Consider the following 18,093-nt stretch of genomic DNA (forward strand, 5'->3'; position numbering starts at 1 on the left):
GACTATAAACAATTTCAGTTACCCTCTATGAGTTTGGGTGTTAAAGTCACTGTGGCAAGTAACTGAATGGCACAGACAGTGACAACTCTGCATGAATGCCATCAAGGAAGGGTCCTCCGGAATTGTCACAAGAGGGGGCAGAGTTGTGGCAACATGAGTTTTTTTCTCTTTCCTCTCTGCCACACATAGTATTCTAAAGACATTCATGTATCCTTTTGAAATCAACTAAAGAAATAAATGCTTTTTAGCTTAGCAACACACTGCAGTCATCTTGGCAGGTAGTCAGTTTCAAAGTGAAAAATGTTTTATAGGTGGATCAAAAGAGAGGTCTTTTTCTCATACTCCTACCCATGCTTGAGACATGCAACATCTCCAGGCCTGAGACCAGCCAGAGAAGAAATGGCCATCCATGCTAGAGGTCAAGTTCGGCAGATGGAGGGCATTGGGGGAAAGGCACGATAAAGAAGAAAAGGAAATTCGGGTATTAAGGGGACAAGTGAGCAGTGTGGAAGATATCCCTAGGACCTCTCTCCACTATGGGATAAGGTACATGCGGCACCTCAAGTCCTGGACATAGACTTCTCACCCATGAACAGAAGCTGTACAAATACCTGCACCTCCACTACCATCTGGACGCAGTGGGCACTTTCCTAGACTACGACTAGAAAAGGCCTCCCAGCCTTCACAAATCTGGATGGGACATGTCGGAAGCCCTAGAGAGGCCAGAACACAGGAGCCAAGATGCGGAAATGCAGGATATTACCATCCAGGTACACCTCAAATAGATAAAACAAGTACCCCGTAAAAGAAATATCTTCCCCAATACTGAGCGATGTGCCACAGACTGTCACAGCTCCAGGATTCAGAAGAGCAGGTCATTAAAATTTGCTGTGCAGCATAGGAAAAGGAAGTGAGCTGTGAACAAGGATCATCTTGCTGGAAATAACGGATACTATGCGAGATGTGCAGCGGAACATGATTCAAGAGAGAGTAACTGGCCCATCCATCTAAAGACTGTCAGCTCTTTGGGGGAACAGAAATATTTTTATGCTGCATTTTCTAACTCCACGGGGTAACAAAAGCAAACAGCCTCTCTGATTCATTGTGAGGACAATTTATTGTGACTTAGTAAATACATACATAGTCTCTCTCTCTCTCTCTCTCTCTCTCTCTCTCTCTCTCTCTCTCTCTCTCTCTCTATCTATCTATCTATCTATCTATCTCTATCACACACACACACACACACACATCTTCTAGAGCCACTTATCTTTGCAAAAATAATAAAAACCGTGATTGGATAAAATAATCCATCAAATTTCCTCAGGACATAACAGTAATGCATTTGTTATCAGTCATCCCTTCATCTGCCTTGGAGAAAGTCAAGTACTCAAACAAGAGGAGCTCTGTGCACTAGAACTTAAGTTCCAGGAAGGCAGGCAGCTTTGTCTGTTTTGATTATGGCTGTGCCCCAGACCCTAGTATAATGCTGGGATCATTTATCTCTTAAACAAACAAAGAATGACAAGTCATAGGTCCTCCATCCTCAGCTTCATCCACTTGAACTATAAATAATAATAAACAGTCTTTATAGACCAGGTGACCCAAATGTTGAAGTTTTGGGTCAGTTCTTTTTTGTGGGGGATCTGCCCTGTAAATTGTAAGCTGTTTAGTAATATTCTTACCTCTACCCACTAAATGTCAGCAGCAGTGGCAGTCTCTCCTGCACCCAATGGTGGGAACCAAAAATGTCTCAGGTATTGTTAAGCATCCCATTGGGAGAATCTTCCTTAGTTGATATCCACTGCTCTAAGGCAGCCAAGAAATCCCCAAAGGCTGATACATACCCAGAGAACATTTTTGTTTCATTGCTATCCTTCGGTTTCACCTCTCCTGATTTTAAGCCATGTACTATCCCTTGTTGTGTTCAAATAACTGCCTCTCGATCCAGGTGCAGATTCTACAAGAGCACAATTCAAGGTTCTGGCTTTCCCAGTCTCCTCAATGTTATCCATAACTAAGTGTCCACACAGTTTGCATGGGTAGCTGTCTTCTAGTATTCCATTTGTTTAAATATTTACATTGGTATTCAGTTTCTGGGGTATTATTTTTGATAATGCCTTTAACATGTCTTGGGCTTCCTCAATACCATTAATTATTGATCATATGCTACCTACCTTCCTGAAATGATACAACATTAACCAATTCTTCTTGGTACAATGCCTCTGTGTATTCTTTCCTATTATTGATACTTCCAGCACCATTTGATATATTGTTGATAGAATCCTTCAATGTTTCAAGTTAAGGCTTGGATTTTCCTTAATTTCTTTTATCATGAGAAATGCCAACCGTTTTCCCCTTTGGTTTCTGAATTTCAAGTTTTCACAACTTATAATACATCTGCTTCTTAAACTGCCCTTTGAAATCTTCCATTCACTTCTTTCACAGCATCATTTCTTCTGTTAGCTAAGTTTCCGAGCCTCTCCTGACATCGATTTTGGTCTTTTCTTTCTTTCGTGTCTTTTTAATGACCTGTTCCTTTCTTCATGGAAGAGCTCCTCGATGTCATCCCATATCTCATCTGGTTGTTAACCATTAGTGTTCAATGCATCGAATGTATACTTGAGATGACCTCTAAAGTCAAGTGGTGCATACTCCAGGTCACACTTTGGCTGTCATAAACTTATTTTAATATTCTTCATCTTCAACTTGAATTTAGATATGCATACTCTACAGTCTCTTCCGCACTTTTCCCCGGCCTCATTCTGACTGGTGATATTAAGGGTCTTCATCTTCTCTTCACACAGAGGCTTTCCAGAAGTCTTTCCAGAGTTACCTGACTTCTATGTGCTTCATCCAACAAGGTCCATGTGTATAGTTGCTGTTCATGTTTTTGAAAAATGGCATTCAAAATGAATAAGTCATTGGTCTTGCAAAATTCTCTCATGTGATCTCTGGAATCCTTTCTTTTCTTTTCTTTTTTATTTAATCATTTTATTGGGGGCTCGTACAACTCCTATCACAATCCATATATACATCCATTTTGTCAAGTACATTTGTACATTTGTTGCCATCATCATTCTCAAAACATTTGCTTTCTATTTGAGCCTTTGGTATCAGCTCCTCATTGTTCCCCTCCCTCCCTCCCTCATGAAACCTTGATAATTTATAAATTATTATTATTTTGTCATATCTTACACTGTCCGACATCTCCCTTCACCCACTTTTCTGTTGTCTGTCCCCCAGGATGAAGGTTATATGTAGATCCTTGTAATCAGTTCCCCCTTTCCAACCCACCCCCCTGGTATTGCCACTCTTAGCACTGATCCTGAAGGGATCATCTGTCCTGGATCCCCTGTATTTCCAGTTCCTATATGTACCAGTGTACATTCTCTGGTCTAGCCAGATTTGTAAGGCAGAATTGGGATCATGATAGTGGGGAGGGAGGAAGCATTTAGGAACTAAAGGGAAGTTGTATGTTTCATCATTGCTACCCTGCACCCTGACTGGCTCATCTCCTCCCTGCGACCCTTCTGTAAGGGGATGTTCCCTGGCATCATTCCTAACATCAAGGTCAGATTTTGCAACTACGGAAGCTTCTTTATTTCCAACTTTCACATTGCAATTCCCAGTAATTATCAATTCATCTTAATTGTATATTATATCAACTTCAGACTGTAGAAGTTGGTAAATATTTTCAGTTTTTTCATCTCTGTCATTCGTTGTTGGAGTGTAAATTTGAAAAACAGTGATATTAACTGGTCTTCCTTATAATCCTAAACATTAGTACACTAAAACAGACTGGAAGTGGCCATTTTTAATCAGAAAAATCAAAGAGCGTACTATACCAAGAGTGATACAATCAAGAGGAATAGAGTGGCATACATTGTCAAAAAGGACATTACAAGATAAACATTGAAGTACAATGTTGTCTGTAATAGGATAAAACATACAAGAAGATCCAATCAACAGAATAGAACTACAATTCAATTTTATGCACCAACCACTAAAGCTGGTGATGCAAAAACTGAAGAATTCTACCAATATCCTCAGTTGGGAATTGATCAAACATGCAATCAAGGTGACTGGAATACCAAAGTTGGAAACAAAGAGGAGGGAACCATAGTTGGAAAATATGGTCTTGGTACTAGAAATGAAGCTGGAGATTGTATGACAGAATTTTGCAAGACCAACAACTTCTTCATCCCAAATACCTTTCTTCAACACCACTCAAAGAGGACTATACACATGAACTTCTCCAGAAGGAATACACAGAAATCAAATTGACTACATCTGTGGGAAGAGATGATGGAGATGCTCAATATCAGCAGCTGAAACCAGGGATTACTGTGGAACAGACCATCAATTGCTCATATGTAAGCTAAAGAAAATGGAGACAAGTCCATGAGAGCCAAAATATGGCCTTGAGTATATCCCAACTGAAGTGTGAGAACATCTCAAAAATAGATTGAATGCTTGACCACTGATGACAGAAGACCTGATGTGGTAGGGGAGAACATCAAGAACATAATATATGAAGAGAGCAAAAGGACCTTAAAAAGACAGGAAAGAAAGAAAATATCAAAGGAGGTGTCAGAAGAGACTCTGAAATTTGCTGTTAATCATAGAGTAGCTAAGGCAGATAGAAGAAACGATGAAGTCAAAGTGCTGAACAGAAATGTCAAAGGACAGCTTGAGAAGACAAAGTATAAAGGAAATGTACAAAGACCTAGAGTTAGAAAACCAAAAGGGAAGAACATGTCAGCATATCTGAGACTGAAAGAACTCAAGAAAAAATTAAGCCGCCAGTTACAATGTTGAAAGATTCTGTGGGTAAAAGATTGAATGGTGCAGAAAAACATCAAAAGAAGATGGAAAGAATACACAGAATCACTGTACCAAAAAGAACTAGTCAATATTCAACCATTTCAAGAAGTAGCATATGAGGAAGAACCAATAGTGCTGAAAGAAGTCCAAGCTGCACTGCAAACATTAGTCAAAAACAAGGCTCCAAAATCCACAGAATTACCACCTGAAATGTCTACAGAAGCTACTAAAGCATTGGAAGCACTCACCCTTCTATCCAGGATATCTGAAAGAGAGTTACTTGGCCAATTGAAAGAAATTCACTTTGTACCTATTCCAAAGAACGGTGACCCAACAGAATATAGATTATAGAACAATATCATTGATACCCCCAGTCAAGTAAAATTGTGCTGAAGGTCATCCAACAGTTGCCACAGTACATTGACAGGAGCTACCAGAGATTCAGGCTGGATTCAGAAGAAAGAGGATATGGAATATGGGATATTAATGCTGATGTCAGATGTATCTTGATTGAAAGCAGAGAATACCCAAAAGATGTTTACTTGTGCTTCATTGACTATGCAAAGGCATTTGACTGTGTGGACCATAATAAACTATGGATAACCTTGAGAAGAATGGGAATTCCAGAATACTACATTGTGTTCATGCTGAACCTGTACACAGATCAAAAGGCAGCTGTCTGGATGGAACAAGGGGATACTGTATGGTTTGAAATCAGGAAAGGTGTGCATCATAGTTGTATACTATCATCAAACCTATTCAATCTGTGTGCCAAGAAAATGATCAGAGAAACTGGATTATATTAAGACGAATGCATTGTCAGGATTGGAGGAAGGCTTATCAACAACTTGAAATCTGAAGATGGCACAACCTTGCTTGCTGAAAGTGAAGAGGTCATGAAGAACTTGCTGATAAAGATCAAGGATGATAGCGTTCAGAATAAATAACAACTCAATGTCAGGAAAACAAAAATCCTCACAAATGGACCAATATGGTAACCTCACGATAAATGGCGAAAAGATTGAAGTTATCAAGGATTTTGTCTTACTGGGCTCCGCAATCAACACTGGTGGAAGCAGCAGTCAAGAGATCAAAAGATGTGCTGTGTTAGGGAAAGCTGGTGCTCAAGACCTCTTCAGAGTATTTAAAAGCATGAATGTTCCTTTGAGGACTGCGTTGCACCTGACCCAAGCCACAGTATTTTCAATGGCCTCATATGCATGTGAAAATTGGACGTTGAATACGGATGACCGAAGAAAAATCAATGCATTCGAACTATGATGGTGGAGAAGAATATTGAAAGTACCCTGCCCTGCCAAAGGAACAAACATCTGTCTTGGACATACAGCCAGAATGTTTCTTTAAAAAAAAAACTCGTTTTATTAGGGGCTCATACAACTCTTATCACAATCCATACATACATCAATTGTGTAAAGCACATCTGTACATTCTTTGCCCTTATCATTCTCAAAGCATTTGCTCTCCACTTAAACCCTTGGCATAAGATCATCTTTTTTCCCCTCCCTTCCTGTTCCCCCCTCCCTCATGAGCCAGCCCTTGATAATTCATAAATTATTATTTTGTCACATCCTGCCCTGTCCGACGTCTCCCTTCCCCCCCCCCCCTTTTCTGTTGTCCGTCCCCCAGGGAGGAGGTCACATGCAGATCCTTGTAATCGGTTCCCTTCTTAAAGGCAAGGATGGTGAGACTTCACCTCACATACTTTGGACATGTTATCGGGAGTGACCAGTCTCTGCAGAAGGACATCGTACCTGGTGAAATGAAGGGGCATGAAAAAGAGGAAGGCCCTCTAGGAGGTGGACTGAGGCAGGGCTGCAGCAATGGAGTCAAACAAAGGAACAATTGTGGCAATGGCTCAGAACCAAGCAGCCTTCGTTCTGTTGCACACAGGGTTGCTATGAGTGAGAACCAACGTGACAAAACCCAACCCTAACGACAATGAACTGCAACACGGACCAGCTCTGCCTGAGAACAAAGCTAAAACTGGGAAAGAAAGTCCAAACGCAGGAGAATAGGGAGAGTGAATGGCAGGCACATACACCAACTCCTATGAGGTAACTTGAGCCCTTGGATCCAGGCTCACCGACAGCCCAAGCTTATCAGAGGAATTTTCAGTTACTTGAGCGAATACCTTTTCTCTCGGCTTGAATTAGATTTCAGTCACTTGCAACCTAGAGTCATTATCAAAAGAGTGTTCCTATCCCCACTTAACTAACGAGAATAAACAAACTGAAACCGAGGTGAATTGAGTTAACATGTGAGGTTTGGGGGGTCGTGAGAGTGGTATACATGCAGACCAGAAACTTGCCAGAGTGCCAGCATGTTCTATTGCTCAGGCAGTATTCTTTCTCATCACCTGGCAACTCCAAGGTTGAGCCATGTGAGTTGCCTGGCTGTTTATCTTAGTTCTACACTGAAGGTACGGCCTTTTAGATTGCAGTTTTGTGCAGGAACCTGTTCAACTCTTCAAGGAGCTCTTAGTGGTACTGTCAGATGAGTGTTGGACTGCTGACTGCCAGGCTGGTAGTTCAAACGCAGGAGCTGCTCTGAGAGACAAGGATGAGGCAGATCATTTGCAGACTCTGAAACCTTAAGTGGGGTCACTGAGTCTACACTGACTCAACAGCAGTGTTCTTTTTTCTTCTTTGTTAAACTCTTCAACCTGAGCCTTGTTTTCTTTCTTAGCAGTTATAAAAATGGTACCTCTTACAAGTGATGGCATTTTATACTGGACAAAATATGTTGAAAAATACTTGTGACCTTGGAAAAATATTAATTTCTTACTCATAATCATATTCCTAGGGAGATGAGACCAAGTATATGTGGTCACATCAACAAAGGTGAGTCATTCTGTTTGTGGTCAAGTTCAGCTATTGAGTGGTTTTTGTATTATATTTGAGTAAATGCAACTAAAGTAATTTATTACAAAAATTTTAATTACTAATATTACTTTGGCTTCTCAAGCAAAATTAAATAGTTGAGCTAATAATTAGGTTCCAATCTTGGCAGGGAATGGTAATCATGAATAAAAGGACGGAAGTACAATAAATGGGAGATAGGTAAAGAAAGACAGAGCAACCAAGGCCTGGTCAAGGAGAAATCATGAAAACTGTAACTCTCAGAGACACATCTGTCCAAGGTCAGAATGCACTTAAGGCCAGGGCACAGATTTTAAGAGTTGGCAATAAGCATCCTCCCTTCTGTGAACATTAAATTTGGTGAACAACCTGGAGTTAAGACTGTACACAATTTGACAGATTCATGTAGAAGGATGGGGGGATGAAGCTGAAATAAACTAACTTACTTCTAAGAGCTACGTGAAACTGGCATGATTTCAGAATTCAAGTCCAGATCTACTTCACTGCCCACTTCATGCTTGCAATCCCTACTTCATGTTTCTATTTGAGAATTGGGATCAGGGAAAAAAAGTTACTTAGTAGAAGGAACTCTTGAGTTAGGCCTTGAAAATGGGTAAGAAATTGAAATTTGGCGGGGAAAAGGCATGATGTGGAGAAAGGGGCGTGAGTATCATTGTCTGCGATGGACAACAGCGTGGAAGCGAGAAGTTCTAGGGCATCTCAGAGAAGATCGAGGTAGGAGCCGCAAACCAGTGCCATTGAGGAGGGCAGCTGGTGAATTCCCTGGGTGAAGTTGTTCTCAACCAGGAATAATTTTGCCTTACAGGGGACATCTGGAGGTATTTCTGATTATCACCACTGGCGGGGACACGAGGAACTAGTAAGTAGAAGAGGCCAGGAATGTTGTTCAATATCCCACGGTGCACAAAAGCAATGCCAAGGTTGAGAAACTGCTTGGGATGGGCGGCTCCTGCAACTTTTCCTCTGCTTACTCTTATCCAACCCTGCCTGGCAAGATAACTCTTAACTTTTAATTGAGCACATGGCCATTTGAATAATAAGTAGATGCGTACCAATTCCAACTTGTGCTCTCTTAGCCTTTTTCTGGAAAAAGAACAGGCTAGTACGCTACCTAAAACCCATGGGCTAATAGACTAGGGCCACACCTTAAAGTTTATGAAACCACATAGAAGAAGCTTACGTCCCTGGAATTTTGTGGAACAGGATTACCATACCAGTCAGACTTTCATGTGAGAGAAATAACATTCCACTGTGTTTGAACAATGGTTATGCAGGCAAATCTATATCCTGAATGTTAGTATTAAGTCATTTGCTCTAGCTAGAGTTGGGAAGGCCCAATTATCCATCTGAGACCAGTTCTTGGTTTTGAAAACAATGTGACATTAATGGAGACACACACCTGAAATCTCATTAGCATATGAAATACACAAACTCACGGCCATCGAGGCAATTCTGATTCACAAAATCAGGGCAGAGTAGAACCGCTCCTTTGGGCTTCCCAGACTGTACATCTTTCCTGGAGCAGACTGCCTCATCTTTCGCCTGAGGAGCTGCTGGTTGGCTTGAATCACTGACCTTGAGCTTAGCAGCCCACTGTTAAACTATCACACAGGAGCTCGTTCATGAGCAAATAGAAGAGTATTTCTCCTCCCAGCAATCCAGTCCCACTGAAATCTGTAGGGTGGGTTATGAGGAGACAAGAAGAAAGTCGCCTGAGATCAGCAGCTCTGTCACACTCCGCAGGCATGAATGAGCCTTTCTCCGGCAAGGGCAAATGGGAGGCAAGGAAGGAGCCTATAACAGTGAGTGCAGGCCTATCAACTGTTAGACTGCCCTTCACAATGACCCCTCCGAAATCATTCTTTCTACCAAAGGCCATCTAGTATGGGGAATTTAAGATAGCGGGTTATTAAAGAGTCAGGATCACAAACCCATTAAAGTCTCCTTGCACCTGCTTAATCAAAATGATTTTCTGCTGTTCTCAATTACAAAGGGGGTTCATGTGGTGACAGATTAATGACTGATCCACTAAGCCATACCAGCTCTTTCATCTCCGGGCCCTCAGACTGGACTGGCCACTATTTTACCAATAAGCGCCACTTGCCCTTGAAAGTCATTATGGCTGAGATGTTCAGATCAAATGAGCAGCTAAGATGCTTGCTGCCACCCCAGATCTGCTACAGAGACCACCAAATCCCAGAGAGTGTGCGCTGGAAGGAAAAAGAACACGGGCTGGTCCTTGTGGTCTCATTAGAATTACAAACTCAGGTCACTCAGGAGTAAGATAAATGCCAGCCAAGACAACACTTCTGATTCTTCAGACCTGCTAAAGGTAATTATCCTGGAGTTAAATGTCAGGGCTAGTTTCATGTGTGCAAGAGAAAGAAAATGTCATGTTTGGTGTAAGCAACAATATTACTTTAATCAAATCAGAAGCTCATTATTAGGAGAAGACAAGCCCTGATGTGACTCCCACAATAAACTGTTCACCTGGCTTCCCATCCCATCTTATCTTCACCTACAGCCCTCCCGCAATTGCCTGTCAGTATAAAGCAGGAAAGACTTGCAGTGTGATACCAGGGGAGACTAACATCTACTTGATTGTCTGTAGTCCATTGTGAAACTCCAGGGTCAGGTTACCTGGGTCCAGACCAGACTCTGCCACTTCCCAGTAAGCAAGGGGAATAGCAGCACTCCTCTCATAAGCTTGTTATGAATATTGAATGAGATAATGTATGTAAAGTACCTTAAACAATGCCTGGCACACTGAGCGCCGGGTATAAATGTAAGCTATTATTCTATTTTTGCAGTGTTCTATTTTTTATTACAAGCAGTACATATTACTTTTATTAAAAGGGAAATAAAAGCATTTTTAAAGAAGAAAACAGAGTAAGAAAGCAATGAGTGGCAGAATAAATTAAAGGGTTTCATCCAGTGGACAAGAGGTTACATGGGAAAAGAGAAGACATTTCTTACTCTTGCTCAGCCTGAGCTCTAGCACATGGTAGGCAGTAAAGTGTCTGTGTGAATGAATGAATGAATGAAAAATAAACAGAGGGAAATTGCCTGACAGTATGATAATGGGAATCCAAAGTCCCATCAGACTCAGAAAAGTTGGGAGAATGATGGTGGCACTGTGACCTCTCAACCGCAAGTCATCGAGGAGATGAATGTATAACAGTGAGAGACCAGAAACGATTGCCTCACACACCTTAATAGAAGCATCTGTCTTCTTCACCTCTTCCTCAATACTGTATTTGTGCAACAGTGTAAACCTTCAACCATCCCAATTGATAGTGCGCATAGAAGAATAATGACAAAGCTAAACGACCATAACTACATTTAGGAATGATCGTCTGAATGTGGTTCTATTTCTCCTGGATTGATCACTCTGGAAAACAAGGTGCGAGTACTTCCAAAGGCTTTACTTCTGGAAAGAAGTCCATAGCAATTGTCTGTACACCTAGAACAGTAGGACACAGTTCAAGACTTTCAGTAGAGGTTCTCGGGTCATCCCAGCAATGTAGGGGCAATCAAGGGAGCTTGCAGCGCACAGCCCACTTTCAGTTTCCAAAATTCAAAATTCATATCTAAACCCCTCTCCTCAAGTTCAAAATGAGTCACCGTGGAGGGAGGAGGAGTGCAAGAAATTTTCTTTCAGAGACTTTCAAACATTGACAAGCACCGGGACAATAATCTTCAAAGTTATCAGGAACTTCAACAAAACAGTAACAGAGAAGCTAGGGCTAGGTCACCCTCCAGCTGGGCCTGGCTCGGTGAACCTGATCAGGCTGGCTAGGCAATGGCACACTAGATGGGGCTTTTGTCCATTATCCACTGAACAGCCAGGTTCTATCGATGCAATCTTTTACTCCATGTCCCAGGGGATCCAGGCTTTGTAGTTATTCCAAGTAAGTGATCCAACTAGAAAGACTTGAACTTACTCTAAAAGACCATCTGGTCTGAGTTGTATATCATTCTCAGGTTAATGGTATTAAAGGATGGTTGAGCCAATGCTAGTATCCGAAGACTCCAGGAAACATAAATTGGTTGAGAATATATGAAATCCTTTTAAAATATTTTAGATGTTTATAATACTATACTAAAGATAATGGTCATTTAAATATGTGTGTGTGTTCAAAATGTTAGTTCAGCACCTAAAATTGCTCCAGAAGCCAAAAACAAAACAAAAAGAACAGTATGAATACAAAAGTTTTTCTCTTTGAATTGTTAAGCCTTGAACATTTTTACAATATGTAAGGCAATATCTTCCAAATATCACAGGGATTACTTGGTATGCTTGTTGAAAATATGGATCCCTAAAACCCACCACAAACATAAGGGGTCTTCAAAAAGTTCATAGAAAAATGGAATTAAGTGATAAGGAAATTTATCTGCAAAGTCCCCTTGTCTAAGGGATCTGTATCTCCAGAAGAGACGCATGGGTGCTAGATTTTAACACTCATATCAGGCAAGGCTCATGATGAGTCAGGTTTGGAGAAACATTGATCCAAAGGAGTATATCCATTCCCAAGAAAGGCAAGAAATGAAGGGAAGTTAAATTTTTAAAAATACAAATCTGACCAGGAGTTAAGAATGCCATGCTTAAGATACATTAGAACTAGAAGATCTTGAATAGGCATAAAAGTATAGTGAAAAGTTTCCACAATCTAAAGGCTCAACAAGCACCAGCCACTGGGTGGATTCTGGCTCACAGCCACTCTACAGGACAGAACAGAATGTCTTCATTGGGTTTCCAAGGCTGCCCATTTCTAGTAGACTGACTCATCTGGCTCCTACAGTCACGGTTCTCAACCTGTGGGTCACGACCCCTTTTGGGGGTCAAACAACTTTTCCACAGAGGTCACCCGATTCATAACAGTAGCAAAATTATAGTTATGAAGTAGCTACAAAAATAATTTTATGGTTGGGGGGGCTACCACAACATGAGGGACATTAGGAAGGTTGAGAACCACTGCCCTACAGAGTCACTGGTGGGTTCAAACCATCAATCCTGTGGTTAGCAGTCCAACACTTAACCCACTGTGCCACCAGGACTCCAACCAAGACAAGAGCCTTCAATCGCACCCAGCTACCATGTAGCCTAAGGTGTCTTACGCCAAGGTGGCCCTTTAGCTCCTCCTTCCGTCTCTACCAGTGCATGTGCTCTATCTAAAACATAGTACTAAAAAGAAAAAGCAATGAGATGCCATGAGAAATTACTTCTACCCCCAGGGAATTATTGAATTGAACATGGCATCTTTTTTGGCCACAGGCAAAGGCAGTCCAGGCAGGGCTCCTCACAGGACTAAGCACAGCACGTTTCCAGGCTGATCAAAAAGGTGACCAAGAACCCTTAACAGAGTATGTCAGGAAGAAGGGAGGAGGCGTGACGGGTCTCATTGATGGAGGGGTGGGGGAAGGATAGCTATTGCAAAATTAAGATCCCAAACAACTGTGGAGGTTCATCAGAAAGTACTGGAAAGCTCCCTGCAGTAAGAAACAGCTCACTGTTGCCCAGAAGAAAGGCAACTGGGGAGACGACCACATTCCTGTGGAAGGGGACCTGGAGGGGGTACTTTTTCATGTAAAAAGGGGATGAAAACAGCTGTGATTCATTCCATTCTTAGAGCCTCTCCTTGCAAGGGCTGGGCACACCTCACAGGAATCTGGTACCGAAAGGGTGGCCTCCCACGCAAACCCTCCGCCTCAAAGAGCCTGGAAATCATGTCCTGTGACAACAACAAGGGACTGTGTGTGGTGTGGATCTCGCTTGAGGACAGACGTTCATAGATTAAGTGGCATAAAAGTTCATTTCCGGTTCCCTCCCAAGAAGAGCGTGGCACCAGCCACCTGGGGCATCCTTTGAAGGAGCTCACCGGAGCTTCCACAAGGACAGAGGGGATGCCATCTGGTGGAAGGGCTCAGCAGCCAGTCTTGGGGTAAAGGCTGGCATGTCCCTGCGGGTGCCCAGGGATCACCAAATTACCTCTCCTCTGCCAGCATTCCCCCAGGGGAGCAACCCTCTTCCCTCCAGTCTCCCTTTCAGAACAGGGCACCTGCTCCCTTTCATTTTCCCCAGAGGCTCCAAGGACCCAACCCCCATGCCCTCCCCACCCCCAACATTTAATCATGCCCACTGCCATAAAGCCCTGGCCTCCGCACCATGTTCATACATGGCATACCTCCTAAGTGACCGGGCTCGTCCCTGCGCAGGGATGTCTCCAGCTTGGATTCTTCTGGAACACCCATCCATCCCTTGCTGCGGGGAGGTTGGGTGTGTATGGTGGGGGGGTGGTGCGACTGAGAAGTCAACCACCTGTGTCAGGAGAAGCTTAGGGAGCCCATCTCTCTGGGGCTGAGCTGCTCAACAGTTCATGACGTATTTTATTGCAATTGTTTCCCCCTAGTTCTACCAATACACACACCTGAGCCACACAGGTAATGGGCAGGAGCATCCCGCCTTGAAGTTCTCTTTAAAGTTCCTCTCAGGCAAGACCCAGGCAAGGCACCACAGGCAGCCAGCCTCCACTCCCCACCCACCCCAGCCCCGGGAGGGGTCTGCAGGAGCGCCCTCCCCCTCCTGCTTCGGAGGCCCCCTCCCCCGCCCGTCCCCCCAAGGGTTCCCCAGCCCCGCGGGGCTACTGGCGGTGGTACTCACGTCTCGAAAGCGGTTCCAGTACTTGTCCCGGTCGTACTGGGAGACGGTGCTCAGCCACTGGTCATTGTCTAGGAAATTGCCCTTGTTGGGGCCCGCGCCGCCGGCGAGCGTGTCCAGATGCCGGCTCTCCGCTCGGAGGAAGCACCACGCTGCGGCCGCCACCGCGAGCACCGCGATCGCTGGCATCTGCGGGGCCAGGGGCCAGGAGGGCGTGAGCCTGGGGTGGGGGTCGGGGTAGGGGGCCTCGCAGGGCCACCAGGAGGCCGAGCGCCTCCAGAGGAGCTCCAGCTATTGGAGGCGAGGGCCACTCGCACGGGGAGAGGGTCACCCTAAGCACACACCTGGGGCGATCGCAGAGGGTCTGGGGACCTAAGGAGCCCTCTCACATCCCGGGGTCAGCTGCAAATTACGGAGGCTGCGTCGCTAATTATAGGGGTTGGGGGCGCTGCTGTCAAACTACAGAGGACCCCTCTCACCAATTCTCCGCGTGCCCCGCAAGCCGCTGGAAGCAGAGGCTTGGGTGTCCCTCGTCCAAAACGGGGCTCCCTCGACCCGCACGCCTCCCATAAACATTGCCCGCAGCTTTATTTGGGGGGGGGGGGAGAGACAGGGCTCTGAGCAGCAGCCCCCCTACCCCGGTTCTAACAGAATTGGTTGATGGGGTGCGCGGTTGGGGGTTCCCGAGAGAGCTCTCCCCTCGCCCACCTTGATGCCCGGGTGGCAACGGGGGGCACGCAGAGACGACCCCAGGCCTCGAGCCTCCCAGCCCCCCCGGTGGCCGCGGGGGTGGTCCCAACTAAGCCAAGTTGGGGCGCGGGGCTCCGCGGGCACGTACCTTGGGGGCCGGCCTGGGTCTCCGCGTCCGAGTTGCCGGGGCTCCTGTGGCGCGGTGTCCGAGGAGGCTGGTGGGCCGGCGGGCTGCCCTGCGCGCCTGCCACCCGCTGCCGCCGCGCGTCCGGCCGCTTTGTGAGCCCGCCGCGCTCTGGCTGCGCTCGCTCGCTCGCTCGCCCCTCGTCGGCTCGCGGGCTGGGGCGCGGCGGCGGCGGCGGGCGGAGGAGCCCCGCGCGCCAGCTGAGGCCTCTGGCGCCCCCTGGCGGCCCTCCCGCCGCCGCCGCCGCCGCCGCCGCCGCCGCGCCTCCCCGGCCGGCAGCCCGCCGGGAGCTGGCAGGTCCCTGTGTTCTTCCTGCAGCGCTCTGGCTTCCTGAAAGCCACGTATGGGCCCGAGCTGGTACCTGTTAGGAGACAGCTGAGGGGGACTGAGGGGACGAAGCAAAGAAGCCAGCCAGCGTGCAGGCCTTCTCCAAAACTGGGCCACCTACATCAGAATCACCTTGCTAGGGGCAAGCCTTCCTCCAAATCCAGGGGGGTACTGGCTCCCCTGGACAACTTGCTGCATACGCATTCCTTAGCAGGGGTCAAGAGGCTGCACCTCGAAGGAGTTGCCTCTGGTGCTTTTCGGATATTTAAGAATGGCTGCTCTGTGGGGCCCTGAGGTGGGCCCCTGTCTGCTCAGGCCCTTCCAAGTGTCCCCCCACTGTTGTCAGTCCCACAAAAGAGCCTCTCTTGCCTCCATTTTGATCATTTCTACATCCATGTGTCTCCACGCTGAGCCCCTGGGAGAGAGCCTGTCCCCACCCCTTGGAAGCAGCCTCATCAGGGACCTGTTGGGTTTTCCAGGAGGGAGAGGAGGGGAAAGAGGATACTTACTACAAAGGGGCTTCAGACAGGACATTAAGAAGCAGGACATGGCCATCCATTCCCCTTTCACCCTCTTTCTGAGCCATGAAAACACGGTTAGAAGGCAGAACCAAGTGTCCTCCTGGTTACCTGCTCTCTGCTCCGCCTGTTTCTCATATGCCCCTATCCAGCGGTGGGATTCAAGTCATGTAACAGTTGGTGTGCTGCCCTCATGACCATTCTAAGGATAAAAGACAAAGATATCCTGAAAAGTGGTTTATTATTATTTCAATCATTTTACTGCGGGCACATACAACTCATCACAATCCATACGTACATCCATTGTGTCGAGCACATTTTTGTACATTTGTTGCCATCAACATTCTCAACTATTTACTTTCTACTTGAGCCTTTGGTGTCAGCTCCTCATTTTCCCCTCCCTCCCTGCTTCCCCCTCCCTCATGAACCCTTGATAATTTATAAAGTATTATTTTGTCATATCTTACACTGTCTGACATCTCCCTTCACCCACGTTTCTGTTGTCCATCCCCCAGGGAAGAGGTTATATGTAGATCCTTATAATTGGTTCCCCTTTTCCACCCCACCCTCCCAGTATCACTACTCGCAGCACTGGTCCTGAAGGGATCGTCTGTCCTGGATTCCCTGTGTTTCCAGTTCCTATCTGTACCAGTGTATATCCTCTGGTCTAGCCAGATTTGTAAGGTAGAATTGGAATCATGATAGTGGGGGGTGAGAGGAGTAAGCATTTAGGAGCTAGAGGAAAGTTGTATGTTTCATTGTTGCTACACTGCACCCTAACTGGCTCGTCTCCTCCCAGCAACCCCTCTGTAAGGGGATGTCCAGTTGCTTACAGATGGGTCTTGGGTCCCCAATCTGCACTCCTCCTCATTCACAAGTATTTGATTATTTTTTTTGTTCCCTGATGCCTGATATCTGATTCCTTTAACACCTTGTGTTCTTCCATGTGGTCTTTGTTGCTTCTGAGTTAGATGGCTGCTTGTTTATCATCAAGTCTTTAAGACCCCAGACACTATATCTTTTGATAGCTGGGCACCATCAGCATTCTTCAGAAAAGTGGTTTATTATTTTTATAATTACTACTTTAAAAAGAACTGTAAAAGAGGTACATAAAACTAAGTATAAAAGTTCAGAAATATCAATGAAAAAATAGTAAATAATACCTGATTTTAAAAACAATAAAATTGTTATGTAATATAATTCTATATTGCTTCTTGATTGGCAGCCTCACCTACAGTACTCTTTGCTCCTATCTGAGCATCATCAGCGGTGTGATTCATCCTTAACCATGTTTTCACTGTAGGAGTGGAAGCTCCCATTCCTTTAGAGGCAGGGCGATTAGGCAGTAGTCATTGTGTTTCGTATCTTGGAAACAGGTGGCTTTTTCTCCCTGAACATACTTGTAGGGTGTTCATCTTTGAAAAGCCCCTTTCTGCTTCTTCTGAACATACAGCAATTGTTCTGAGAATATTTTTAGCTCTTTGAACACTTTGAGGAATTGAATAATTCACGCATAAGATCTCTGGGGAATTTGAGGTGTGACATAAAGCTGAAAGGAATGTCAGTGTCGCCCTCTGCATGTTTCCCCTTCGGTTCTATTTGTTTACTGAATAACGAACACAAGGGAACAAAACTGTAGTCGTTCATCAAAAGAATAATGAGTTTTATGAAATTAATAAATATGAGAAGCATCAGTCTAATTTTTATACCTATGGATGAATGAACATATGAACACGGGCGCTTCGATTCCGCAGTTGGGCAGATGGGCGATGCAGAAGAGGAAGGGATGTAAAGTTGTGATTTCCACACTGTACAGCTGCCCTCCACTCACTGTACATCCCTGACAACGAGGGCCGTTTTAACAACTGGTTCACCAAACTCACCAAAAATTAGATATTGGCCTGCCGAACCACTGAGAACCGGCCCCCTGCTACCGACAAAATCCTTTTCTCCCCTCATTCTATGGTCCCTCATCCCTCAACCAACCAATAT

The 18,093-nt window shown here is 45.0% G+C and overlaps 1 protein-coding gene across 1 annotated transcript in view; it reads right to left on the reverse strand.

Annotated features, from left to right (window-relative positions):
• The window catches only part of SPOCK1 (SPARC (osteonectin), cwcv and kazal like domains proteoglycan 1), a 664,044-nt gene extending 648,257 nt beyond the window's left edge, over nucleotides 1-15,787 (reverse strand). Inside the window, 4 exon segments of the mRNA XM_075542692.1 lie at nucleotides 14,386-14,571; nucleotides 15,221-15,292; nucleotides 15,294-15,617; nucleotides 15,716-15,787. Of these exon segments, the coding sequence (XP_075398807.1) occupies nucleotides 14,386-14,571; nucleotides 15,221-15,292; nucleotides 15,294-15,617; nucleotides 15,716-15,787 (654 nt within the window).
• Nucleotides 15,788-18,093: the final 2,306 nt, after the last annotated feature.

This window comes from Tenrec ecaudatus, chromosome 2, assembly GCF_050624435.1.
Source record: "Tenrec ecaudatus isolate mTenEca1 chromosome 2, mTenEca1.hap1, whole genome shotgun sequence".
In the NCBI taxonomy this organism is placed as follows: Eukaryota; Metazoa; Chordata; class Mammalia; order Afrosoricida; family Tenrecidae; genus Tenrec; species Tenrec ecaudatus.